At 51.5% G+C, this 26447-nt stretch overlaps 2 protein-coding genes and 1 pseudogene across 2 annotated transcripts in view; 2 read left to right on the forward strand and 1 right to left on the reverse strand.

Annotated features, from left to right (window-relative positions):
* Window positions 1-26447, reverse strand: part of LOC138167675 (zinc finger protein 850-like) — a 762790-nt pseudogene that overhangs the window by 512006 nt on the left and 224337 nt on the right.
* Window positions 1-26447, forward strand: part of SUSD2 (sushi domain containing 2) — a 423767-nt gene that overhangs the window by 306316 nt on the left and 91004 nt on the right. The window lies entirely within an intron of this gene.
* The window catches only part of CABIN1 (calcineurin binding protein 1), a 91362-nt gene that overhangs the window by 8711 nt on the left and 56204 nt on the right, over window positions 1-26447 (forward strand). The window contains exons 8-13 of the mRNA XM_069096603.1: window positions 3182-3331; window positions 3960-4231; window positions 7461-7632; window positions 12435-12571; window positions 12995-13212; window positions 22866-22944. Of these exons, the coding sequence (XP_068952704.1) occupies window positions 3182-3331; window positions 3960-4231; window positions 7461-7632; window positions 12435-12571; window positions 12995-13212; window positions 22866-22944 (1028 nt within the window). The remainder of the gene's footprint in view (window positions 1-3181; window positions 3332-3959; window positions 4232-7460; window positions 7633-12434; window positions 12572-12994; window positions 13213-22865; window positions 22945-26447) is intronic.

Below are 26447 nucleotides of genomic sequence, written 5' to 3' on the forward strand. Positions count from 1 at the left end.
GTCTGGCCTCGTGGTCCTGCTTTACTCTGCAGGAGGGGAGGCTGTGTCAGCTGTGGGGGTTGCACTGATGGCCGTCTTGCTTTCCTTTTTCCCATCACTCCTTCTCGTGGGGCCTGTTTTCTCTCCCCCAAATCCTAGACGTGGTGGGGACAGTCTTGGTGTTGTCTGAGCTCCCCTCGGGGCACCTGGGGTGAATACACTCATCACCAGCTGTGAATCCGCATAGCTCATGCTGTTGGGAAGCTCATCTCAGTCAGCCATTCACAGCTCTTGGGGCGGCCCCCTCGGCTCTCCCTCATCCCACCTGTCCTGCTCCAGGCCCTCTCCAGGCCGAGCAGTCGTCTGCAGGAATCTCCTTCAGGACGTCCTCGTCTCATGTTCTGTCACAGATGCCGTAGCGAGAGGGGGCCCAATCAGCACAGAACACCAGTGTCAGGTCCTTCTGGGGGCATGTTTATCGTGGAACCATAGGACGGGTGGCTAGAGGCGGCCCCTTATACTGGAGGGCCCGTGCAGGCCTGCCTCGGCTGGTCAGCTGTGGCCCTCACTCAGCCCTGCACTGGCTCTGTCCTCTGGACCTGTGGGCCCTGCTTCCCGATGACCCTTCTCCTCCTCACGCCATTTGCTGTGACTCCCAGGCAGTGAGCAGCCACCATCGCTGTCCCCCTCAGAGTGGGGATGATGTGCTCTCCAGGTGGGCTCTCTGCAGCCCGAGGGCCTGGGCCTTCTCCCAGGCTGGCTCCTGGACCCAGCCTCAGGACTGTCACACTGGCCACTGCCCAGTGCCCTCCCGTCTTGAGCCGTTGAAAAATAACCCATTTTTTTCGGTCAGCAAAAATCCACTTTGTTCTTATTTCTGTTCTCTTCTCCTCCACCCCCCATTTGAGAAAGACTGAGGACCATTACCAACATGTCCAGTCAAAGTCCAGTCCTCGAGCGTGCTTGTGCTTTGTCTGAGGAGGGCGGGGCAGCCCTCATTCTCTCAGAGTCTTCCGGCCTTCTCTGACACAATGACGCTGAGTCACGTTTCTGTACCATTCCCTCGGCTTCTGCTTCTTTGCCACCATGAAAAGAGCTGTTAGAAATATTTTTGTATGTCCGTAGAGTTTGTTTTTAGGTAGCTAGGTGGCCAGCTGGGGGCACCGTGGACAGAGCATCAGGCCTGGAGTGAGGAAGACTCCTATTCCGGAGTTCAGATCTCACTTAGCTGTGTGACTCTGGGCGAGTCACTTAACCCTGTTTGCTTTAGTTTCCTCATCTGTAATGTGAGCTAGAGAAGGAAATGGCGAGCCACTCCAGTGTCTTTGCCTAGAAAAACTCTAACGGGGACAGAAGAAATAGGCAGGACTGAAACAACAGAGTCTGTTTTGCTTAGGACTGATTTCTCTTACCACCCTCCCTATATTTTTCCCACCTCCTTTTCCCCTTTTCCTCCTGTTTCCCTGAGGAGTGAAATGTCCCTTCTTCCCTCTGTTTGTTCTTAAGCTCATTAAGCCCCGACAGACCCACTGCCAGGCTCCCTCTGTGACCCTGTTGCTGATGGCGCTCCAAAGGGCCCCGTATTGGAGTGTAGGCTGTTCATTCTTGATCCCTGGACATTCCCGGTGACTTGCCTCTGCTTCTCTTCCCTCCTGTGTGTGTCTGTGCCTCAGGGTTCCTCCGCACCCGTGCTGTCTTCCTCGGGCAGGCTCCATGCAGGGCCCATTTGTGTGTCGAGTTCCCAGCTGTGTGCCCCTGCATGGTGCTGGCCCGTGGCCCTGAGGGTTGCTGCCTGGAGCTCAGCGGGACGTGATGTCTTCTTCCTTGGCGGGTGCTGGCCCGTGGCCCACAGTGGAACAGCTGTTCTGGGATCACTTGGGTGCACTCCTTTGAGACCTGCTTTGTGCCTCCTCCTTTCCCGGTGCCTTCTCGCTTCTTGTCCCTGTTTCTCCTCAGACCTTTCATGTCACTTCTCTTGTTCCTCATTTGTTCGGTCCCTTCAGAAAGTCTGGTTGTGTTTGTGCGCAGGCCGCGTTCTTCTGCGTGTGTGTCCTGAGCTTCCCAGCTGCCCAAAGGGCTCCTTGGGGGGATTCCTTTGGGGTCTGCCCATTCTGTGGATTTGGGCTTAGGGCTGGCTTGGCTGGTCATGCTGCTGTGACGTGAGGTCAGGGGTGGCACAGGAGATGCTGCTGCGCTTTGCCCCTTGGCCTGGGAGTCCTGCCCGGCAGCTCCTCTGCAGCCTTCAGAATGGGCTTAAAGCCCCCCAGCCACTGTGGGCTCACGAGCACCAGGTGCCCTCCTCTGTTCGGTCCCCCCTGGACCTGTTACCTCAGAGGCACCCCAGGGCGGACCTGGGTTCTCCTTGTGCCCTGGGCGCTAGCACATGCCTGGCTGGGCCTGCCCAGTAACTCACTGTGACTTGCTTGGGTCTTTTCAACCAGGATCGAGTCCACCTATTTATATTGTGGACACACGTGGCGGAGGTTTGGGGGAGGGGAACACCTGCATTCCTGCTTCTCTGCCCTCTTGGCCCCTCCTCTGGTGACAGTTCTGAGGCTTTTGTGGCCCTCCCCTCCCTTCTTGGGCACCTGGGTAGGGGCCCACAAAGTAGTAGGGGGCCCGGCTTCTGTCCTGCATCTCCCTCGCTTCCCCCTTCCTCCCCTGCCGAGAGCTGAGGGCTGTCGGGTAGGGCTTGCTGCACACTCTCAGCAGGGCTGGCCTCTGCTCCCTCACTTTGTTCTTCCCAAGCTCTTCCTAGCCTGGCCTGACGTCCCTCCAGGGATGGTGGCTCTTCTCATGCCTCAGGCAGCCTCTTGGAGGCCCTGGGGAGGTGGATGGGTGGTCTGGGCCCATCTGGAGACCCCTCTGCTTATTGAACGTGGTTCTCTCACTCTGTGCTCCTGCTGGCCCGGCCCCCCCACATCCCGTCTCGAGCCTGTGCCCTGAGCTCTGGCTGCCTCCTTCAGACCCCTGGTCCCCCGGCAGCCTGCAGTGGGCGCTCAGGGGTCTGCTGGATGATCCCGTCTCCCTCAGGAGTCTAGGAGCAGGGCTCCTGGCACGTGAAGTTGCCACACTTTCCTGGGGTGTTGGTTGGGGTCACCCCAAGGACCCCTCCCCAAGGCTGGGATGGTCAGTGATGGCCTCGCTCACGGAAGCCGCAGTCAGAGCCCTCCAGTCTTTCCTCTCTCTTCCTGGGTCCTAGTGACATGTCGATCCATGATGTGACTGTGAGCGCCGCAGAGACGAAGGCCATCATTGATGAGGCGTTGGACCTGCGCGTGAAGAGGCAGGCACTGCTGGTGCGCGAGAAGGAGGCAGACCTGCATCTGGCTCAGCCCATTCCCTTCTTCACGTAGGTCCTTGGGGGCGGGCAGAGGGTGGGTGAGGCATCTCAGTGGCCCTGGCATTCCTGGAGGGGGGCACAGGCTTCTCTGCGGAGAGCAAAGAGCTTCTCCCTTCTCCCCTGCGTCTGCTGGGGAGAAAGACCTTGGGCCTCCGAATGACAGAATCAAGATGGGCGCTGAGGAGCCGACCCCCAGGGTGCTGAGGGGGCCCCTCCCTGAGGGTCGCTGTTGGCTGACCTCCCTGTTAGGAGGCGTCTAGCCTAGGGCTGTAGGGTCCCGTGCCTGCCTCTGCTGCTGTTGACCCCTGGAGTGGTCCCTCCCCGTGAGGGACAATCCACGGCGCGGTGCCAGCGAGTACCGGCCACTTCCCTGAAGGTGCCATGATGGCGAGGAGCCCCGAAGTTTGGCCTGGCCCTCGGTCCCTCCCTGTCCTCTGAGCCCAGAAAGGGCCGCTCGCCGGGCTGGGCAGAGCAGGGCCGAAGGCTGCCAGCCCGCATTGAGGGGCAGGGGAGGCCGGAGTGGAGCCCCTCCTCCCCGCACCCTCATTGGGAGGGGCAGAGCCAGGCCCGGCTCACTTGGGGGGACCTCAGGTGGGTGCCCACAGGCCGGGCCCTGCCTTTACCTCTGGCTGTGCAGGTGGAAGTGCCTTGGGGAGAGCCTGCTGGCCAGCTACGCCCACTTCACATCCTGTGACCCGCCTCAGCCCAGCCTGGGCAAGAGAATCGCGCTCTCAGAGTACCGAGACCCTGCCGTGCTCTCCGTCCCTGCCCCGCCTTCTGCCACCATCAGCGTCTCCCCACCCGCCCCTGCTGTGGCTGCGACACCAGAGCCACTGTTCTCCTACACCGCTATGGCACCCAGTTTTTCTCTCCCTAATCAGAGCTTATTGGAGGTCGTTGCTCCTCTAGGTGAGTCGGGGCTGGGCGTGTACTGACAGAGGGTGGGCAGGGGCCCCTGTTTGAGGGCGCTGGCAGCATCCTCTCCAAGGCTGGGGGTGATCCTCGGTCCACATCGGGCACGAATTGGGAGGTACCTCGTGGGGGAAACTGAGGCTCAGTCAGGTGAAGGCCATGCCCAGGTTCACACAGTCAGGAAGTGTGTGTGGTGATTAAAAAGGTTGGATTGAAACACAGTTTCTGGGTAATTTAGTCATTTTTTAAAAAAATTGTTTATTTTTGTTTTACAACATTCAGCTCCACGATCCCTTGAGTCCAGATTTTCTCCCCCTCCTTCTCCCCCCTCCCCCCCATGGCGGCCTTCACATTAAACATTAGTTAGGTTGTAAAGAAGGCTTGTAACCAGCAGAGTGGAGAATGAGAAAGGAGGAACGAAACGATGCCCAAAAGAGAGCAGGCAGTCTGCTTCCATCTCCAGCAAACTCCCTAATTGGCCAGAATGCAAACGGGGAATGGAGAAAGGAAACAAACACGTATCTTAAGCTTGAACATCGGAGCTTAAATACGAAGTCGTGTGCAGGGCAGAACACGGCACAGTCAATCTTCCTTCCAAGGAAGTGATGAGTGTTGAGAGCTGTCCGTCTTCTCTCTGTTTCCTTGGCAGTTTTCTTCTCTGCTGGGCACCACCCCAGAAGGCCACAATGAAGCTTGGACATGTTTCTCCATAGCTGTAGATAGAGACATACATACATACATATGTAGGCATGTGCCTTCCCAAAACTGTTCTACTCCTGTGCTTTTATGTCTGTGCCTGTCCCTTGTTTCCTGTCCCTCCTGCCTCCTCTGCTTCACTTCTACCCACTACCCTGCCCTCCTGTGACTAGCCTACCCCCCTCCAGAGATCCCTCCCCTATGCTCACCTTCCCATAAATCTAAAGACCCCCTTTTACCTATTCTCTCATCCTCCCCCCTCCCTATGCCCCTACCTCTTTATTTCTTCTGAATTTAGAAGACTTTATACTCTTCTAAATAAATGTATTGTTCCCTCTTAAACCCATTCCCAATGAAAGTTGGTTACCAGGGGCGGCCAGGTGGCTCAGCGAGTAAGAGCACCGGCTCCAGTGTCGGGATGACCTGGGGATCGAATTTGGGCTCAGACACTCAGCACCCACCCAGAAACACCTGGCCATGTAACCTTGAGCAAGTTACTTAACCCCGATTGCTTAAAAAACAAAAAAGAAAGGTTACCAGAACTACCAGCCCTCCTCCCCCATCGAATTCCTCGGTGTTGATTCTTCCTCTTGCACCTCATTTGTATAAACGAATTTCTCTTTTCAGCTGTTGCTAAATGGTTTTACTTTTTAAATTCATATCATACTCAGGTTTATCTCAATCTTTCTTATAAACTACCCAATTATTGGCAAGAATCTTAGACATCTGCTTTATGTTTTACATATATAAAAAGTAAACGGTCTGTCCTTGTGGATCCCTTATAATCAGTTTTTGTTATATGCCTTATATTTCTCTAGGTTCTTATATGTTGAATCTTCTATTAAGTTCAAATTTTTTTTTCACAAAGTCTTTAAAGTCTGAGAGTTTGTCAAATGTTCATTTTTTTTCCTTCAGGATAACATTTAACTTTGCAGGGTATGATATTTTTGGGCATAGCCCCAGTTCTTTTGCCCTTCGATATGGTGTGTTTCAAGACCTGCAGTCCTTTAATGCCTTTGCTGCTAGGTCTGGTGTGAGTCTAATTGTGCCACTGCCATATTTAAATTGCTTTAATCTTGACGCTTTTAATATTTTATCGATGAGCTGGGGGCTTTGGAATTTGACTCATAGAATCTCTTTTAAGTGGTGACCCATCATTCTTGGCTGTGGATGGGCCTTTTCCATCAGGAGTCTCTTGGAGTTGTCTTATACCCTTACATTGCTGAGAGGAGCCCAGTCTGTCAAAGTCAGCCATCACAGATACGATGTGTCTGTGATTGTGTGCAATGCTGTCCTCCCTCAGCCTCAGTTTATAGAAGTCTCTCCAGATTATCATGAAGTCCGTCTGCTCCTCATTCCTCATAGCGCAGTGTATTCCATTACATTCATGTAACCCAACTTGTTCGGCCATTCCCCAATGGAAGGCGTCCCCTTGATTTCCAATTCTTGGTCACCACAAAAAGAGCTGCTATCAATATTTTTGTCCATGTGGGTCCTTTTCCCACTTGTGTGATCTCTGTGGGACACAGCCCTAGAAGTGGTGTTGCACATTTTTATAGCCCTTTGGGGACAGTTCCAGATTGCTCTCTAGAATGTTTGGATCAGTTCACAACTCCTCCAACAATGCATGAGTGTTCCAATTTTCCCATATCTTCCCCAGCATTTGTCATTTTCCTGGTTTGTCATCTTAGCCAATCTGACTGGTGAGATGTGGTACCTCAGAGTTGTTTTGATTTGCGTTTCTCTGATCAACAATTTAGTCCTTTTATCCCTAAGGCTAGCATTTTGATTAATGAAAGGAGGGTCATCTGGCCTTCTCTCTCAGACCAAAGACCATCATGGTAGGGGCTCCCTGTCTAGATGGCCTTGAAGAGTAGGTATTTCCGAAGGTGGGAATACCCCTGGATTTGAGAACAGTTAATGAGGGGCTGAGAGCGACATCATGGCCCCCTTAGACAGAGACTCTGCCCGTACCCAGACCCTCCCCCAGCCTGGGGCTGCACCCCAAGCCCAAGCAGAGCCCAGGAGCTGCTCCCAGGACATCTGAGAAAGAAGACTCATCCAGTCTCATTCTCAGCATGTCTTCAGGAGGCTGGGCCTTTTAAGATTGGACTTTAGAGAAGGGGGGATGGTGGCTCTCTCAGCATTGGAGGCTCTGAATCATTTCTCTCTCTGTGTGGTGTGTTTGCATGGTATATGTGTGTGTGCCTGGTGTGTGCATACGTGTGTGGTGTGTGCGTGTTTGCGTGGGCATGTGTGTGCATGGTGTGGGCGTGTATGTCTGTGATGTGTGCGCGTGTTTGCATGAGTACACGTGTATGGTATGTGCACACATGTGTTTACATGGCGCGCGTGCATATGTGTGTGTGCACGTGTACACACGTGTGTGTCCATGGTGTGGGCGTGTGTTTGCACAGTATGGGCGTGTGTTTGCATAAGTGCATGTGTGTGCGCTCCCTGGGCTCTGGCTGCCGTGGAGCCCTGGATGCCCAGCCCATGACCCTCTGTGACCACTGGCTTCACCATGCAGGGGATGCCTCTGGGGCAGACAAATCCAAGAAGGGCGTCAAGCGGAAGAGGCCAGTGGCCGAGGAGAGCGGGGAGACAGCCAAGAGACGGTCTGCACGTGTCCGCAACACCAAGTGTAAGAAGGAAGAGAAGGTTGACTTCCAGGAGCTGCTGCTCAAGTTCCTGCCTCCCAGGTACTGGGGATGACCTCTAGGTGGATGGGGTGGGAGCAGGGCAGCGAGGCCTCGGTGGCCCTGGCACCTTCTTTCTGCCATGTGGAGGTCATCCAGAGAGCAGGGAGCCCGCCCCAATGCACAGGGCGTCTCTCTGTGAATGTGCCCGCAGACCCTGTCCTTGGGGAGCGCCTGGCTGGCACCAGCAGCCTGGGTATGGGGGATAGGAGCCCCCCAGGAGCCCCTGTCACCAGCTCAGAGGTGTGAGCAGACAGACAGGGAGGAGGGAGCCATCTTTGTGGGGGACCCAGGGTATGTCCCTTCTTCCTGAGCCTCCACGTTCTCTTCAGGAGAATGGGGGTTAGACCCATCTTTGGGCAGTGATGCCATGAGGACCCTTCCTGGGCTGACCCTCAGTGGGGAGGCTGCTTGTTGTGTGTGCCATGTGCTCCCCAGGCCAGCCAGCCATTTTTCCTTAGTGCACTTTGTGCGCCATCAAGCCAGGCCTGGGGACTCGATTATGGGCCAGGGGAAGGATCACTGTTGAATTGGGACATGGGACCTCCATGTGGGCAGGGAAGGCCTTCAAGGTGATGTGAAGAAGGGATGGGCTGTGATGGAGGTGGGGACAGTGAGGCCTGCCATCCTGGGGAGAGGCGGGAGACAGGCCCTTGCTGGCTCTGGGGGTCAGTCAGTCTAGAAGGGCCAGCCTGTGTGAGAAAGCAGCCCCAGCCCAATGGAACCCTTGGGTGATGGAGGCGTGAGATGTGGCCTCCCTCCTCGGTGCAAGGCTTTGTCAGGCTAGGACACAGACAAAGGGATGTGTGCCGCTATTTGGAGGGCCCAGCAGCTGCTTCCTGTGTGCCCAGACTGTGCTGGGCATCTGGCCTCTGGGCACCACGGTGAGCCAGTGTCCATCCTCTGAGGTCTTGGACAGCAAGGCCAAAGCACTGTTAGGTCAGACAGGTCCACAGATAGCACGTAATTTAGGAGGGGGACTAGGAATGTAGGAAGAAGCATTGAATGCTTCTATTGCTGACAATGGGGGAGACGGGGAAGGCTTCCTGGGCTGAGCCAGTGGGAAGGATGAGGAGGAAAGGAGGGAGGGGCAGCCAGCATGACAGCTTGGTTGGAGTCTGGATCCTGCCAGGTCCTGGCTTCAGGCCACTCTGTGGCAAGTGTTTAGGAGTGAGAAGCCGGGGTGGTTGGTGGAGGGGGACGGGGATTGGGAGAATGGAGACAGTGGCCCAGGTGCTCCTCGGCAAAGGGCCTGAATGAGGGGCTCCAACTGTCCTGCAAGCCATGGTGGCTCGGTCAGAAGGAACAGTGAAGGGCAGACTTGGAACCTCGTGGAAGAAGCCCCGATTGGCTCTGTAGTGGAAGGCAGATGCAGGTGATGCCCTTGTCCTAGCCTGTGTCTCTGCTCCCCGAGAGTGCCCTCCTGGACAGGCCAATTAAAGGGATACCAGGTGGTGGCTGGTCCTCCCCCTTCAACCCAATCTTAGGGACACAGTGAGGGGCAAGGTCAGATGTCACCTTGTGTTGGAAGGCCTGGCCAGTTATCCAGGTGGCTCCATAGAGTAGGGACATGGAGGCGAGGGCCCCAGCCTCAAGGAGCCTCCCAGCTCCTCTCTGCCAAATCTCCGAGGACTGGGGTGGCAGGTGGGGTCCTTGGTGGAGGGGCGAGGATATGAAGCAGCAGCTGGGATGGGCCATTCATTCACAGCCTCCATGGGGCCTGGAGATCAGCTTTGTTGTCAGTGGGGGCCATCGAATAAAAGGCTCCCCACATTCTCTGACGCCGAGCAGAGCTGGTACACACTCGTTCAGCCGATCACAGTGCCAGAAGAAAGGGAGATTGGGGCCTAGGAGAGAGCGGCCTTAAGACCAGACTTATCAGTCTTGAGCCATCATAAAACTAAGTAAACTCTACTCGCCATGGATGTTACCATACCCTTTGAAAGATCAAAGCTATCTGTAGTCACGTGAAAAAAAAATGCTCTAAATCTCTCTTCATTAGAGAAATAGAAATTAAACCATTTCTGAGCTACCACCTCACACCTCTCAGAGTGACTAATATGACAGAAAAGGAAGTTGGCTGTGTTGGAGGGAGTATGGGAAGTTGGGACAGTCATGCACTGTTGGTGGAGTTGTGAGCTGGTCCAGCCATTCTGGAGAATAATTTGGAGCCATGGCCAAAGGGCTGTCACACTGCGTACCCTCCGACCCAGCAAGGCCACCTAAATATTTATAGCAGCTCCCTTTGTGGTGCTGACGAATGGGACGTTGAAGGAATGGCGTGAACAAGTCATGGTGCATGAATGTAATGGAATACTATTGTGCTGTAAGAAATGACAAGCAGGTGATTTCAGAAACACCCTGGAAAGGCCTATGTGAACTGATGCAGAGTGAGGGGAGCAGAACCAGGAGCATGTTGTACATAGCAACAGGAAGGACGCACAGGGAAGAATTGTAAATGGCTTAGCTCCTTCCAACAGTGCAGTGATGCCAGGCAGTTCTGAAGGAGCCGTGATGAAGATGCTGCCCCCTCCAGAGACAGCTCATGGACTCCTTTCTTTTCTTCCTTCAACGTGGCCGAGGTGGAAATGTTTTGGCAAGATTTTGTATGGATCATGGGTATTATTGTATTTCTTGCTTTCTCAATGGATGAGAGAGGGGGTTGGAAGGAGAGAGAGAATTTGGAACTGAAAATAAACTTTTTTAAAAAGAAGAAAATAGATATTCTGCCTTCTGCTTGGCTAGGGCTGGCCAGACTGAGAAGCCTCAGCCATTGGTCAGCACTGACAGTGGGGGCCCTGGGAAGCAGGGTCCCAGCTATAATGCCCTGCACAGAAGCTTTCCAGAGGAATGCTGCTGTGAACAGCTTTTAAGGTTCTGATTACACAGTATAGTGAAAACTATTTATTCCATAACAAATCAAAGCAAAACTTTCACAGAATATCAAGGTACAGTACTCACAATATCACAACTTATATTTACAAACAGCTTGTCATTAAAATGGCCACATAGTTCTCACCAAAGTGGTCACAATATTTAGAACAAAGAACCGTCATCTCAAAGTACAAGAGTCAAAGTCTTCCACTTATGGGGCAAAGTGTTGATTAACTCAATCAGTCACTTATTCAGCAATCAATTACTAAGTATCATACACAAAACCCTCCACCCCTAGGTCACTAGTAAACTATAATTCCATAATTACTCAGTACCCTGGGAAAGGTCTTTTAATCTTGACTTGGGGCCTCTTCTCAGATTCCCTGGATCCCCTTCCATGGTCCCAGATTCTACCTGGGTTCACCAGACTGTCACCTGGGCTCACTGGCAGACAGCTCCCAGTTCCTTGTCCGGCTATCTGGGCGGGTCCTGCTCCACACTGAAGTTCCCAGGGTCTGGTCCATGTCAGCTCCTTCACCATGTCTGTTCCCAGGAATTCAAGGCTCAACCAAGCTGCAAACAAACAAAGTCTCAGCCTCCCAGTCATGCTTCCTCCGTCACCTGGGCTCCTGGGCTCCTGGCTCCGGGCTCCGGGCTCCGGGCTCCGGGCTCCTGGGCTGCTCTTCAGAAGCTCCACCACCACAGGCTCTCAGGACATTCTGGCTCAGTTCTCCATTCTCTCTTCTGTAGCTGCTCTGCCACCAGATGCTGGTCCCTAGAAATTCTGCCTGTGCCTCTCTGGGGCTTTTCTTATACACACAGCCTGTGCCATCCAACCCCTCCCTGTTACATCAGCAGCAGGAGACAGGAGTTCATACCTTCTGTTTCCTCAGAAGAGGCTTGACCTGCTACCCTTGCCAGCACAAAGGGATCTTTGGATTCAAATCCCGTTACCTTTACACCAGCCGAGGACGTCGGGTCAGTGTGAGGGAGGCCGGCATGCTGCTGAAATTGAGGGTCCAGGGCTCCGTGGGTGGAGCGGGCCCACGTACATTGAATGCCAAACCGGGCTGAGCATGAGCTCGTGGCCAATGTTCTGTTCTCCTGTGCCCCTTTTTTGGTGGAAATGTGGAGCCGTGACGCTTCTTATCCCAGTAAAATGCGATAGCTGACCAGTCTCAGTTTAGTAACAGCCGCCATCAAGAGAGCAGTTTTAGGCTTGATCGTTTTGTCTTCACAGCCGTTTCACGGATGAGGAACCTGAGGCAGGCAAAAGGTGAGTCACTTAGCTAGTAAGTGCCTCAGGCAGGATTTGAACTCAGGTCTCCCTGATGCCAGGACAGTGCCCCCTAGTGGCTCCTTGTTAAGCGGTGCAGAGTTAACAGAAAACTCGTCCAGAGACCCATTGGAAAGAAACATAAACTATGGAAAAGTGGAAAAAGTTTGTGAGATTTCGCGTCTTCTTTTGAAATGTGTTGTTATGGATGCCTCTTGTTTTTAGACCAGTGCAGTCCCCTCCCCACGCTCAGAGGGGAGCGGCCTTTTGGCAGCTTCGCAGTGATGTGATGGGGAGGCTGGTGATGAGTTCCCCTTTGGCCCCGTGCGGTGGGAGCGGCCTCCAGACACCCTCAGGGAGTGTCCAGCCTGCAGCGGGCTTTGTGGGACAGCAGTCTGCCTTGGGGCGACTGCTAGTTGGGCAGGGCCTGCCTTGAGAGGGGAGCGAGGCTTCTGGAGCACCGGGATCCAAGAGAGGGAGAAGGTGTAACAGACTGAAAAGTTCCCCTGGGGTAGGGTCAGCCCAGTCCGGAGTGGTGGGCCTAGGGGCTTGGTGATGCCCCTTGTTTCTCTGACCCCTGGGAAGTGTATACGTCACAGAGCAGTGATGGCTGGGCGAGCTTGGGGCATTGACCTTCTGGACTGTGTTGGTACAGGCTAAGAAAACTAGACCCTGAGGAGGACGATGACCCCTTCAGTAGCTACGAGGTCCAGGCAGAAATTAAGCAGGAGGATTTCCCCAGTGTGGGCACTCCCAGGCTGTCCTTCGACTCTACCACGTTCGTGGCATCAGGTAGGAGTCTGGCCGCCTGCCCAGCCCTGCTCGTCTCTTTTCTCTTACCCCTTCTTGGCTTCCGTGTCCCTTGGTCACAGGTAGTTTTGGGCCCTTCTGACCTACCTGGGGGCCCTTCCCTCACCGCACACCAGTTGGCTTTGGGGTTTGCTGCTAAGCTGACCTGCTGTCTTAAGGACTCTAGGCCTCAGGCCAAGGCCGAGACAGCCCCTGGGAGACCCTGGCAGGGAAGGCTTCTCTCTTATGAGCCCAGAGCTCTGGGCTGGCTTCCAGGAGACCCCCCTTTTCTGGGACCTGGCCCTCAGACGATGGCCAGCCCTCGAGAGGGAAGCCCCAGCTGGGAGAGCAGCTCTCTTCTGGGCGCCGGCCTCAGGCTGTGACTTGGATTGCTCTCACAGTGGAGGTGAATTCCTTTTTCTTTAGAACAGCAGGATGTGCATAAGTTTCTTCTGGATAACATGAACAATGGTGGCCTCCTGGAGCTGATGATGAGGTACCTGAAGGTGATGAGTTTGCAGTTCCTTGTGAAGTGGCCCCCAGGCCTGGGCCAGGTGGTCCTCAGCATCTACAGCAGCTGGCGAAAGCACAGCAGTGGTCTGCCGAACCCTCTGCTGCGTGACTGCAGTGACCGGCACATCAAGGTACGGGCGTGCCTCGGCCCGGCCCTGGCTCACCTTCCTGTGATGCTCTCTCCGCCAGGGCCCGACCGCCTTTTGGGGAGAGCTGTGGCGTTCTGGCCTCAGACCCGTCTCTTCTTCCCTCAGGGGCTCGCCTCCTCATGCCGTGCGTGCCCTGATGCTCTCCTGTCTGGCCATCTCCTCTGGGAGCTCGAGGCCTGTCTCTGTCTCTTCTCTGATCCTTCCTGACCTCCTTTTCCTTTTCTCCCTCCATCCGTCTTCTGTTTCTCCTCTGTCTGTCCCTCTCTCCCCTCCTCTTTTGCTCCCCTTCTTCCTCTCAGTCCCTCTTCTTCCCTCCATTTCCTTGACAACTGTGGGCACACTCAGGCCTTTTCCACAAGCGGCTCAGCCTTGAGCCTGCTGGCTCTGCCGGGCCCCGTCCCTGCTCCGCTCCCAGATGCAGTGGCCTCCCCTTTCCAAGCATTCCTGCTGTTTACATCTGCTGCCTCCTGTTCTCCACTTAAAGTGCCCAGTTCCTGGGGCTTTTCTCCCTCATTTGTATCTTCTCCTTTACAATTTGCTTTTTAAAAATTTTTTTCTCTTCTAAAATTGAAAATTTTATAGAACAAATATATTTTTCTACTTCTATCTCCCACACCATTGAAAATTAAGACTAAAATAAAATGAAGTAAGTGCTTTGTAGCAGATGTGCAAAGTCAAACAGAACAGAGCACTCACGCTGAAGCCACCCCCCCGTCTTTTGGCGGGGTGGGGGGTAGAGCTTGTCTCTTTGTCAGGTCTGGCCCCTCAGGGGGCTGTTGTGCTCATTGGAGATCCGCAGCTCCCCCTTGTTGGCCGTGTTGGGACGGTCTTTACTGCATAAGATGTGTCACTGGGTCTGGTCAATGCATTCTTTTTAGTTTAATTTTTTCAGTCAGCAGAAACCGGTCTTCTCACCCTTCTGCCCCTCCCCGCCAAATGAGAAGGAAAACGAATTCCTTACGGACCCTGCCGTGCTCAGCACCCCCCAGAGGGGCACTGCTCGGCTTTCTGTTCTTGGAAGCTGCACATGAAGCTCTCTGTCTCAGGACTTATCCCACCCTCAACCCTCTTTCTCTGAATTCTCCTTCTGCCCTTTTTCTGCTGTTTCTCTGTTGACTGAAGTGTTTTTCCCCCTGTGTACGTGCTGCTGCTTCATCCTTTGACCAGTTCAGATGAGAGGAGGCTGTGGTGTCAGCCACTCCCTCGCCGCTTCTCCTCATTGTTTGTGTGGGTGCCTGCTTGTGCACCCCAATTAGGCATGAGAATTTCCCCTACCCTTCCCCCCAACAAACGTCTTCCTCCTCTTCTCCTCCACTTGCATTCTTTCAGATTCCCAGGACATAACAGACTCACTCCCGGGCTTCCTCTGTGGAGGTGGAGAGCTCCCTCTCTGCACCCTGCTGATGATAGGCCTCTGAAGGGATGGGTGGGTCAGGGCTCTGTGTGTGAATATAGACGGTTCATGCCTGTTTCGATCTCTTGGCGCTGCTCATTTAAGTTTGCTGTTTCATCTTTTTCGTGACACCTCTTTAGGATATTTGAAGGTCAGACACAGGTGTCAGATAAGCCATGGTCTTATCATTAGGGACCCCCTGTAGGAGTATACTCACTTCTGCTGGGTAGGGCGTCTTTGGTCATAAGCCCATAGCCTTTGCCTTCTGGAAGACTATTCTAAGCTCTCTGATTCTTCACAGTGGTGGCTGCCAAATCCTGCACAAACCTGACTGCGGCTCCTTGGGATTTGAATTTTTCTTTGTGTCTCCTGGCTGGCAGTCCTTTCTCTTTGACCTGCAAGCTCTATGTCTGAAAGACTGGAATGTTTCTGGGCAGTTTTTATTTTGGGGTTTCTTTCAAGAGGTATCCTCTGGATTATATTTCCTCTTGCTCTGGGCAATTTTCTCTTAAGATTTTTTGACATATGATGCCTGGGCTCTTTTTTTTTTGGTTGTAGCATTCAGATTATCCAGGGAAACTTACATTTTCTCTTGGGTCTTATTTCCAGGGCAGTTGTCTTTGCTAGGAGATACCTCTTCTGTTTTTTCAGTCTTGATTTTGTTTTTGTATTTCTCCTTGTCTCACGGAGTCATTGGCTCCTGTTGGGTCCATTCTTACTTTCAGGGAGTTTATTACTTGGGTACTTCTTCATAACTCCTGCAACTGTTAGCATTTCTCTTTTTTTGTCCTCTGCCGTTCTGATGGGTATGAGGTGCAAACTCAGAATTACTTTGATTGTCTTTAATTAGTAATTTGGAGCATTTTTTTTTCATGTAGTTATAGATAGCCTGGGTTTCTTCTTTTTTTGTGTGTGTGCTTGGTGTTATATTTTTTTTTTCCAAATTTTTAATTAATTTATTTTTAGTTTTCAACATTCATTTCCACAAGATTTTCAGTTACAATTTTTTCTCTCCCTGTCTTTTCCCTACCCCCCCACCCCAAAATAGCAAGCCCACTGAATACCTCTTCCCCCAATCTGTTCTCTCTTATATCCTCCCCCTTCATCCCCCTAACTTTCTAGTAGGACAAGATAGATTTCCGTACCCCAGTACCTGTGCATCTTATTTCCCAGTTGCATGTAAAAAAACAATTTTTAAACATTTGTTTTTAAAACTTTGAGTTCCAGATTTTTTTCACTTCTTCCCTCCTCACCCACCCCCACTGGGAAGATAAGCAATTCAGTATAGATTGTACATGGGTAGTTACCCAAATCATTTCCATAGTAGTTATATTGTGAAAGGCTATATTTCCCTCCATCCTGTCCTGCCCCCACTTAGTCTATCTTCTCCTTTGACCCTGTCCTTTTCAGAAATGTTTGCTTCTAACTACCCTCTCCCCCAATCCACCCTATATCTGCCCTATCCTCCCCCTCTTATCCCTTACTCCCCTTATTTTCCTGTAGAGCAAGATACCCAATTGTGTATGTTCTTCCCTCCTTAGGCCAAATTCTATGAGCATCAGGTTGTCCCATTCCCTTTCACCTTCCTGCTCTTGCCCTCCATTGTAACAGTTTTCTCTTGCCTCTTTTATATCAGATAATTTACCTTAATCTTTCCCTTTTTCCTTCTCTCACTATATTCCTCTCTCACCTCTTAATTTTGTTTTTTAGATATCATCCCTTCATATTCAACTCATCCCGTGCCCTCTGTCTATGTGTACATGAACATACATATGCCCACACTCACATATATATTTATATGCACATACATCCTCCTCTACATATGTATATGTATATATAACATACACATACACACACAAATGTATATTCCCTTCAGCTATCCTCATACTGAGAAAAGTCATATGAGTTACAATTATCGTTTTTCCATGTAGGAATATGAATAGTTCAACTTTGATAAGTTCCTTATGATTTCCTTTTCCTGTTTACCTTCTCATGCTTCCCTTGCTTCTTGTATTTGAAAGTCAAATTTTCTGTTCAGCTCAGGTTTTTTTCTTCAAGAATGCTTGAAAGTCCTCTATTTTATTGAATGACCATATTTTTCCCTGTAGCATTATACTCAGTTTTGCTGGGCAGGTGATTCTTGGTTTTAGTCCTAGCTCCTTTGACCTCCAGAATATCATATTCCAAGCCCTTCAATCCTTTAATTTAGAAGCTGCTAGGCCTTGTGTTAACCTGATTGTGTTTCCACAATACTCAAATTGTTTCTTCCTGACTGCTTGCAGTGTTTTCTCCTTGACATAAGAACTCTGGAATTTGGCTATAATATTCTTAGGAGTTTTCTTTTGGGGATATTTTTCTTTTTCATTAATTTGTTTGTTTACTTTTAGTTTACAAGATTCAATTCCACAATACCTTGATTTTCACATTTTGTCCCCCTCCCTCCCCTCCTCCCTCATGGCAGCATACAGTCAAGTATAGGATCTGTAAATACTTTCACATTATACATCAGTCAGGTTATAAAGACAAATTGTATCAGATGGAATGAAAAATGGTAAAGAGGACATAAAACCAAACAAGAAAAGGAAAAACATCAGGTATTTTGCTTCCATCTGGATATGAACTCAGTTCTTTCTAGTTCTTTCTCTGGATGCACATATTTCTGTCCATCATGAGTCCTTTGGGATTGACTTATATCACTGCATTGCTGAGAAAAGTCCAGTCTATTAAAATTGGTCATTACACATACGTTCTGTCTGTAACTGTGTACAAATTTTTCCTGGTTCTACTCTTCTCACTCAGCATTAGTTCATAGAAGCCTCTCCAGGTAAATATGAAGTCCATCTGCTCCTCGCTTCTTATAGCACAATAGTATTCCATAACATGCATATACCACAACTTGTTCAGCCATTCCCCATTTGATGGGCACCCCCTTAATTTCCGCTGCTATAAACATTTTCGTACATATGGGTCTTTCTCTCATTTCTATGATCTTTTTGGGATATAACCCTAGGAGTGGTATTGTTGGGTCAAAGGGTATGAAAGTATTTATAGCCCTTTGGGCATAATTCCAGATTGCTCTCCAGAAAGGCTGGATCAGTTCACAACTCCACCAACAATGCATTAGTGTTCCAATTTGCCCACATCCTCTCCAGAATTTATCATTTTCCTGTTTTGTCATCTTAGCCAATCTGACTGGTGAGATGTGGTACCTCAGAGTTGTTTTGATTTGCATTTCTCTAATCAATAGTGAATTAGAGCATTTCTTCATGTGCTTATAGATATCTTTAATTTCTTTCTCTGAAAACTGCCTGTTCATATCCTTTGACCATTTATCAATTGGGGAATGACTTGTATTCTTATAAATTTGACTCAATTCTCTGTATATTTTAGAAATGAGTCCTTTGTCAGAGACATAGGTTGTAAAAATTCTTTCCCAATTTCCCACCTCCCTCTTAATCTTGGTTACATTGGCTTTGTTTGTACAGAAGCTTTTCAATTTCATGTAGTCAAAATTGTCCATTTTTCATTTTATAATGTTCTCTAATTCTTGTTTAGTCATAAAGTCTTCCCCTCTCCACAAATTGCTTACAGTATCAACCTTTATACCTAGATCATACACCCATTTAGACTTGATTTTGGTATATGGTGTTAGATAATGGTCTATGCCCAGTTTCTGCCATACTATATTCCAGTTTTCCCAGCAGTTTTTGTCAGATAGTGAGTTCTTATCCCCAAAACTGGGGTCTTTGGGATCTTTTTCAAGAGGTAATGGGTGAATTCTTTCAATTTCAATTTTACCCTCTGGTTCTAGAATATCAGGACAATTTTGCTCGATAATTTCTTGAAAGATGGTGTCTAGGCTCTTTTTTTGATCATGGCTTTCAGGTAGTCCAATAATTTTTAAATTATCTCTCCTGGATCTGTTTTCCAGGTCAGTGGTTTTTCCAGTGAGATATTTCACATTGCCTTTTATTTTTTCACTTGTTTGGATCTGTTTTATAGCATCTTGACTTCTCATAAAGTCATTAGCTTCCATTTGCTCCAGTCTAATTCTAAAGGAATGATTCTCTTCTGTGAGTTTTTGAAATTCCTTTTCCACCTGGCAAATTTGGCTTTTTAAGGCATTCTTCTCCTCACTGGCTTTTTGGGCCTCTTTTGCCATTTGAGTTTTTTAAAGTGTTATTACCTTCAGTGTATTTTTGGGTCTCCTTTAGCAGGCTGTTGACTCGCTTTTCATGATTTTCTTGCATCATTTTCATTTCTCTTCCCAATTTTTCCTCCACTTCTCTTACTTGACTTTCAGACTCCTTCTTGAGCTCCTCCATGGCCTGTAACCAGTTCATATTTTTCTTCGAGGCTTTTGATGCAGGAGTTCTGACTTTGCTGTCTTCCTCCCACTCCATGCCTTGATCCTTTTTGTCCCCATAAAAGGATTCTGTGGTCTGTTTGTGCTTCCATTGCTTGCTCATATTGTCAGCCAATTACTTGACTTTTGAGCTCTTTGCCACGGTAGAACTCTGTTTCCAGAGTGGAGAGAGCTGTGTCCCAAATTGCTGGGGTTTTTGCAGCTGCCAGAGCTATTAGGAGGTGCCATATCTACAGCCCCCACACGCTCACTGGGTCACACTCCCAAGGACTACCACCCAAGATTGCAATCCTGATCTAGGCAGGTCAAAGCAAAAGCGGTTTCCCTTTGAATAGTTGTTTGGTCTGTCCACAGTCTGCAGGCCAAGAGCCCTGGAAGCAGCCACGCAGCAGTGGTTGCAGTTACTGTGCCTTCTCTGCTTCTCGCTCCAGGGCATCAGTCGGACCACACTCCCCCTGTTCCCAACAAAGTTCCACACTGACCTTTTATTTTGCCTTTGGCGTTTGTGGATTGAGAAGTCTGGAAACTGCTACAGCTGCTGCTAATTTACTCTTGTGAAGTTTGCTCCAGCTATTGCTGCTGTTTGGGGCCGCCCTGGGGCTAAACCGTGGCTCAGTGGGGACTGCCCTTGGCTCCCAGTGCCCTGCGATGGAGCCTTCCTGCCGACCTGCTGAGCTCCCTTCAGTGGGAGCGTTGTTTCTCTCTGTCACGTTGTGGGTTCTGTAGCTCTAACGTTTGTTCAGAGTAATTTTTTACATGTATTGGAGGAGGTGGAAGCCAGAGCCGTGCAGGAGTCCTGTTTCTATTCTGCCATCTTGGCTCTGCCCCCGGGTTTCTTCTTTTTGAGAATTCTCTGTTGACCCAAGTATTAGTTGGGGATTAGCGCTCTCATAATTTTGAATCAGTTGCTCTTTGGAAATGAGTTTATCCTTTAAAAAGAATGTCAACTTTATTTTATTTTTAGTTCCAAATTCTCTCCCTTTCCCTCCCCCAGCTATTAAGAAGGCTAAAAAGGCAAAACTCATCACAAATATATATAGTCATGCAAAACAAATTTCTACATTATCCATATTTCTCAAAAAAGGCAGGTCAAAGACGGAAATACAGGAAAATCTGCTTTAGTCTGCGCTCAGATTTCCTCAGTTCTCTCTCCGGAGGTGGAGAGCGTTTTTCATCGTGAGTTCTTTGAAATTGCCGTGGATCGTTGTCTTGCTCGGTCTTTCACAGTCCGGTGTTCTGCTCTGCTCACTTCATCCTGCATCACTTCAGATGTCTTCCTAGGTTTCCCGATAGCATCCTGCTCAGCCTTTCTTATAGCATGATAGAATTCCATCACAACAATGTGCCAGTCATTCAGCCATCCCCCAGCTGATGGACAGCCCCTCAACTTCTAATTCTTTGCCACCACAAAAAGAGCTGTTACAAATAGTTTTGTGCATGAAGGTTCTTTTCCTTTTTCTTCGATCTCTTGGGAATACAGACCGCCTAGTAGTGGCATTGCAGGATCAAAGGGTTTGCGCAGTTTTCTAGCCCTTTGGGTACAGTTCCAGATTGCTCTCCAGAATGATTGGACCAGTTCACAACTCCACAACAGTGGGTCAGTGTCCTTTTTTTCCCCCATACCCGGTAGCATTTGTAATTTTCCTTTTCTGTCATGTTATTCAATCTGATAGGTGTGATCAAAAAAAGAGCCTAGATACCATCTTTCAATAGAGCATTTTTAATTTGACTGTTAATTGCTTGGATTTCATCCCCTGAAAACTATCTCTTCTATCCTTTGACTATTAACTGGGAAATGGCTTTTATTCTTGTAAATTTGACTCTGTTCCTACATATTTGATGAATGAGACTTTTTCAGAGAAATTTACTGCCGGGATTTCTTCTGCTTTTCTAATTTTGAGCTGCAATGATTTTGTTTGTGCAGCACATTTTAATGTAATTAAATTGAATTGAAATTGTCTGTTTTATCTCCTGTGGTCCATTCTCTCTTGTTTGGTCATGATCTCGTCTCCTGTTCCTCCTCCTCTCATTTGCTTATGGCATCACCCTTGATGTCTAAACCGTGTCTCCATTTTGACCCCATTGTGGTGGGTGGTGTCAGATGTTGGTCTGCGCCTCATTTCTGTCACGTTGCTTTGCAGATTTTTCAGTAGTTTTTGTCAGATGGTGATTTCTCATCCTGACAGCGAGGGTCTTTGGATTCCCCAAACACTAGATATCAGAACACGGTTGTTGCCGCCACCCCCTGGCCCGCTCACCCAACCCTCTGTTTCTTGGCCCTCCTGGATGGTTTTGAGCTGGTGTGGAGAGGCCGCCTTCATGTTTGTTCCATGGATTCCCTTGAAGTTCTTGACCTTTGTTCTTCCAGATGACTTTTGTGATTATTTTTGTCAACCCTGAATTTCTCATCGATTGTTGGGCAGTCCCTTTCCCTCTTAGCTGCCCCATCTCCTTTTTCCCATCCTCCTTTCTCCTGTGTCTCATTATGTGGCCAGACTCCTTGAACACCCTTTCCAACCGCTTCTGAGCCCTCCTTTTATCTCCCCTGTAATGCCAGCCCCCATCTCCCTTTGCTGGCTTCCTGCTCCTCTGGAACAGGGTTGTTTCCTGCCTCCCGGCTCTTGCTTCCTCCCTCAGTGAAGGGGGAGACCTGAGCCACATCTTAAAGGGAGAGGAGTATTTGCACAGAAAAGGATCAGTCCATCAGCATTTATGAAGCACATCTCTGTTCTAGGCACTGTGATACAACTATAGAGACTGAAATCTTCTCTGCCCAGAAGGCACTAATGGGGAGATAGTGCTCTGATGTAGGGAGAGGCATTCAGCGTGGTGCTCCTGGCTGGGGGGCAGTTAGTGCAAGGGACAGAGGTGGGAGCCAGTGTGTGCGTGTGTGTGAGAGTGCAGACGTATGTGTGTGTGAGTGGGCTGAGTGTGTAATTCTCTGCAGGTGAGTGTGTGTCTGAGTGTGACTGTAATTCTGTTGTGTCTGTGTGAATGTGGGTCTCTGCAAGTGATTTGGGGTGTGTGTGTGTGTGTGTGTGTGTGTGTGTGTGTCTGAAGAGCAGGGAGCTGGCTGGCTGCTCAGGAGGGGCAGTCACGTGGAGGGAGGCAGTAGGGAGCCATGGGGGTGGGTGAGCAGGAACTTGGTCAGGTCCACATAGGACCGAGGTAGGCAGAGACATGAGAGGGTGCGATTGGGCTCCATGAGGGGCAGGGATCTTGCGGGGCCTAAGCCATGGAACACGCCGTCAGGCACAGGGAGGGCTTGGCCGCTTGGTTGTGATGGGGCATGTTCAGAAATGAAAAGAGAACATCCAAGCAGGTTGGATGAAGGAACGAGGGGTCCTGGGGGGCTGTCTGGGCCAAGCAGGGGTGGAGGATCTGTCCATGGGGTGAGCAATTTCTGCAACTGTCACGTGTGCATTCATCCATCTGCCCATCTGTCCATCCCCCCATCCCTCATTACTCATCTGTCCTTCTCTCTGTCCACCCCTCCATCCATCCTTCCTTCTCTCCCTCCATCCATCCGTCCATCCCCATTCTTCCATTCCTCCATCTGTCCTCTCCATCCATCCCTCTATCCATTCATCCATCTGTCCATCCCCCTATTCCTCCATTTCTCCATCTGTCCTTCTCCCTGTCCATCCTTCTGTCCATCCCTCCCTCCCTCCATCCATCCATCTGTCCATTCCCCCATCCCTCCATCCTTCCCTCCCTCTGTCCATCTATCTGTCCATGCCCCCGTCCCCCATTCCTCCATCTGTCCCTCCCTCCATTCATCCATCTGTCCATCTGTAGCCTCCGTCTCTGCCCAGGGGCTAGCCTTGTCCCTGCTCTGTGTGCTGCCTACCAAGCCTCACTGCTTTTTTCCCCCAGGATATGATGCTCATGGGCCTGTCATGCATGGAACTGCAGCTGGACCAGTGGCTGCTGGCCAAAGGCAAAAGCTGTGCAGGTAGGTGCCCCTTCCCTTGGACCTCCTCTGGGAGGAGGTCCCCTGCCTGCCTGGCGGCCCACAGGATCGAGTGTCCCAAGGGCATTGGTGCATTTTCCTGCCTGCTCATTGCCAGAGGCAGAGCCCAGCTCTGTTCAGGGGTGTCTGGGCCGCCCCCATTTTGGAGACCCCATGGGGGGGCCGTCCTTGGGGTTTGTGTCCACCAGAGGATGGCTAGTGACTTCTATTGTGGTGAGCTATTAGAGCAGTTCCAGGCCTTCCAGCACGGACTAGTCCCTTGCCACTTTTAGGGCATTCTCATGTCCTGGGGCCATGGACATCAAGGGCTCTGTGCACCAGAGCCTGCAGAGGCTGCTTCTGTGTCTCAGCTGGTCAGGGCATGGGCTGGGGGCCTCAGTGCCCTCTGCTCTCACCAAACCCCTGCAGTAATGTCCTGACATGTGCTTGAAGGCCTTTGGGGGTGGCCTGGCCTGCCTGGAACAGCTCCATGGCTGCCCCCATCTAAGGCTTCTCTCCTTGGGGCTCCTGGCCTTCTCTGTGCTGCTCGCCACCTTCTTCAGGATGCCCAGCCTGGCTTGGCATCTCACTACCCTCCAGCAGAGGGGTGATGGTGGCGGACGGCAGAGGGCCTCTTCCCTCCGTGCTCCTGGCGTCTTTGGCCCACTGATCGCGGCCTCAGATGGTGGCACCATTTTGTAAACTCCGTGGGGAGTTTACAGTGCTCTCTGACCCCCAGATTTTTTTCAGAACAACTTTAGAACAACTTTCTGACCAGGCCTCTCCCACCATGTTCTTGTGAAGTTGATTTCTCGTGTAGGACTTCACCCTCCTTTTCTTTTTTTTTTTAAAGCAATCAGGGTTAAGTGACTTGCTCAAGGTTACACGGCCAGTTATTTCTGGGTGTGGTGCTAAGTATCTGAGCTGGGGCCGGTTCTCTTACTTGCTGAGCCACCTGGCCGCCCCTAGGACTTCACCCTTCTTTCCATTAGATTTCCTCTTCTTTGATTCAGGCCAGTGCTCAAGCCTGGCAGAACCTGTACTGCCCATTGGGGTAGGTGTGCCTGCCAGGCCTGCAGCTAACCCATTGATCAGAATGTCCAGGAGCCCAGGGCCAGCTGTGGATCCCTGGAGCTTTCCCCATCAGTAGCTCCTCCTGGAGCCCGGACAGCCCATCGCCTCAGAGTGCACTGAATCATTTCGGTCACCTAGGCCATTCTCTCCATTTTCTCCACAAGAATGGCCAGAGATGCTTGGTCCAAAGCTTTGTTCCAGTCCAGTCACGCCGTCCCCTCCTGCGGCTGGCTTCGTCCTCTTGTCAGAAAGGCAGCGGTGCGCCTGGCCTGATGGGGCCTCGCCAAGCTGGACGGGCTCTCCCTTTGCCCTCTTTCATATGAGCCCCATGAGAGTCTTCCAGCAGTCTGAGTCCAGCTCCCTGCCCTGGGTTTGCAGACTCTCTTCTCTTCCCCCTTTTAAAGTTGTTTGAAATGAGCACATGTGCCTTTGTCCAGGCCCTCTCCCATTTGCCATGACCATGATTGGGATCTGGTGCCGTTGACCAGTTCTCAGGGATGTCTAGCCTCGGGGCTGGGGAGGCCAGAACAGGCACCAAACACTGGCTAAATACCTCCCGTGGTCTGGCCCTGCCCTGCCCTCAAGAAGCTTAGGTTCTAATGGGGGAAGATGGTACCTACCAGGGAGCCAGGGAGAGGAGGGGAGGCGTCACGGCCATCCTGGGAAAGCGAGCAGAAGTGAGTGGCCCCGGTGAGGAGAGCACGGGCGTCTGAGGCTCCTTGTCGGTCTGGGCACCAGCTCTTATGGAGTGTTTAGGCCTGGCTGCCGTTTCCCATTGAGCCACTGCCTTTTGACCCTTGGTATTGAAGGGGAGCTCGGTGTCCTGTGTGGCACGTGGTGAGTGTCCAGATTCCTCCTCTGTAAAATGGGGATGATGCAAGCCCCTTCCTCCCAGTGTGGTAGTGGGGCCTGAGTGAGCAGTTTGTGTTGGTGCTTAGTGCAGTGCCCAGCCCTGCCAGGGGCCCCAGTGCATCCTGGCCCGGCAGGGGTGCTCAGTAAACGCTGTTTCCCACTGCCTTAAAAAAATCTAGGTTGTTTGGGGAGTTCCCTGTGCAGCCACATAGGTGTCTTGAAACAAATCCCCCCTTTCTTCCCTGTTGCAATCGTTTCTCTTGGTCTTGTCGGCAGCATGCATCACTGCATGGCCTTGGAGCCCTCCCCACTTCCCTGAACTCACAGAAATCTGTAACCTGGGCGGGAGATGCTTCTTCCTCCCAGGTCCCCATGTTTGTGCTCAGGCCCCAGATCTTCCCTCTTGGTGACTCCTGTCCAGAACAGCTGAGTGTTCCCCAGGGGCCCTTTGGAAGGATGAGGCTCCTCAGGCTGGTCTGCAAGCTCTGCGCTGTGGGGAGGGGAGAGATGTAGAGAGTCCATGGGTGAGCACGCTGCTCCCACAGGCTTGGGGATGACCGGCGCTGGGGGGCCTGTGCGAGGCCTTTGCGTGGCTGCAGGTGGGGCTGGGTAACAGCCGCATTGCCCCACCTCGGAATCGGCTGAAATCTTCCCATGGAGACCAAGGCCACGACTGCTCCGGGCATGTGGCTGACACATGAATGGGGTGGGCCTTCCTTCTGGCCTGTGCACAGGGACCTGGGGCCCGTGGTGACCTGGGGCCTGCGCCCTTCCTTGTCCCTTCCCCTGCTCTTTCTGGCCGAGCCTTTGCTCAGTGGCTTCCCTCCACCACCTACCCTCCCCCCCCGCGGAGCCCTCCCGCTGTCCCCCTGGGGGACCCTCCTGCCCTGCCTCTTGTGTTGGCTCCCTCTCACTCTGCCACACCTGCTCAGCCCCCTCAAGTTTCCCCTGGCTCCCCCTCAGCTGAGACCCGGCCCCCTATCTTACAGAAAAATGGGGGCCATTCTTCATGAGCACCCCCTCCCCCCTCAAGTGCCATCACTCAGGGGCCAGTATCTCCTCGCATGAGGAGGGGGCCTCACTCCTGACCAAGGTGTTCCCTCCTCTGATCTCTTTTTGTCCCATCTCCTCCAGCAGAGCGGCCCACTCCCCGTTTCTCTTTGATCTCCCGAGGGGAAGAAGAGGGGGCTTCCCTGCGATGGGGGACCTGAGGCAGACCGGGTCCCAGCAAGGCAGGCTTTCAGCTCTGATCTCTCCTGGCTCCTTCCCCTGGGCCTACGAGCATGTCTAGGCCTCCCCCTCCCCCAGAGACCCTCACCTGGACTCACCCTCCATTCAGCCCCCAAAGGGCTCTCCCAAAATCCCAGGGCGGACAGCGTCCCCCACTCCGTGAGCTCTGGGGGCTCTCTGTGGCCTCTACGAGCAGGAGCTCCTCCAGGGCTCAGTTTAACCTTCAAAGCCCCCTCCTCCCTTCACAGTCTTCTTACACAGCCGCCCTCCAGCCTGTCCCAGGCTCGTAAGCCCCTCTACCTCTGGCCGTACCCCTCCTGCAGGAAGCTCTCCTGGACCCCTCCTCACTG

Source organism: Petaurus breviceps, unplaced genomic scaffold (genome assembly GCF_028583685.1).
Source record: "Petaurus breviceps papuanus isolate PSGF00001 unplaced genomic scaffold, PetGlider_PUasm1.0 287, whole genome shotgun sequence".
In the NCBI taxonomy this organism is placed as follows: domain Eukaryota; kingdom Metazoa; phylum Chordata; class Mammalia; order Diprotodontia; family Petauridae; genus Petaurus; species Petaurus breviceps.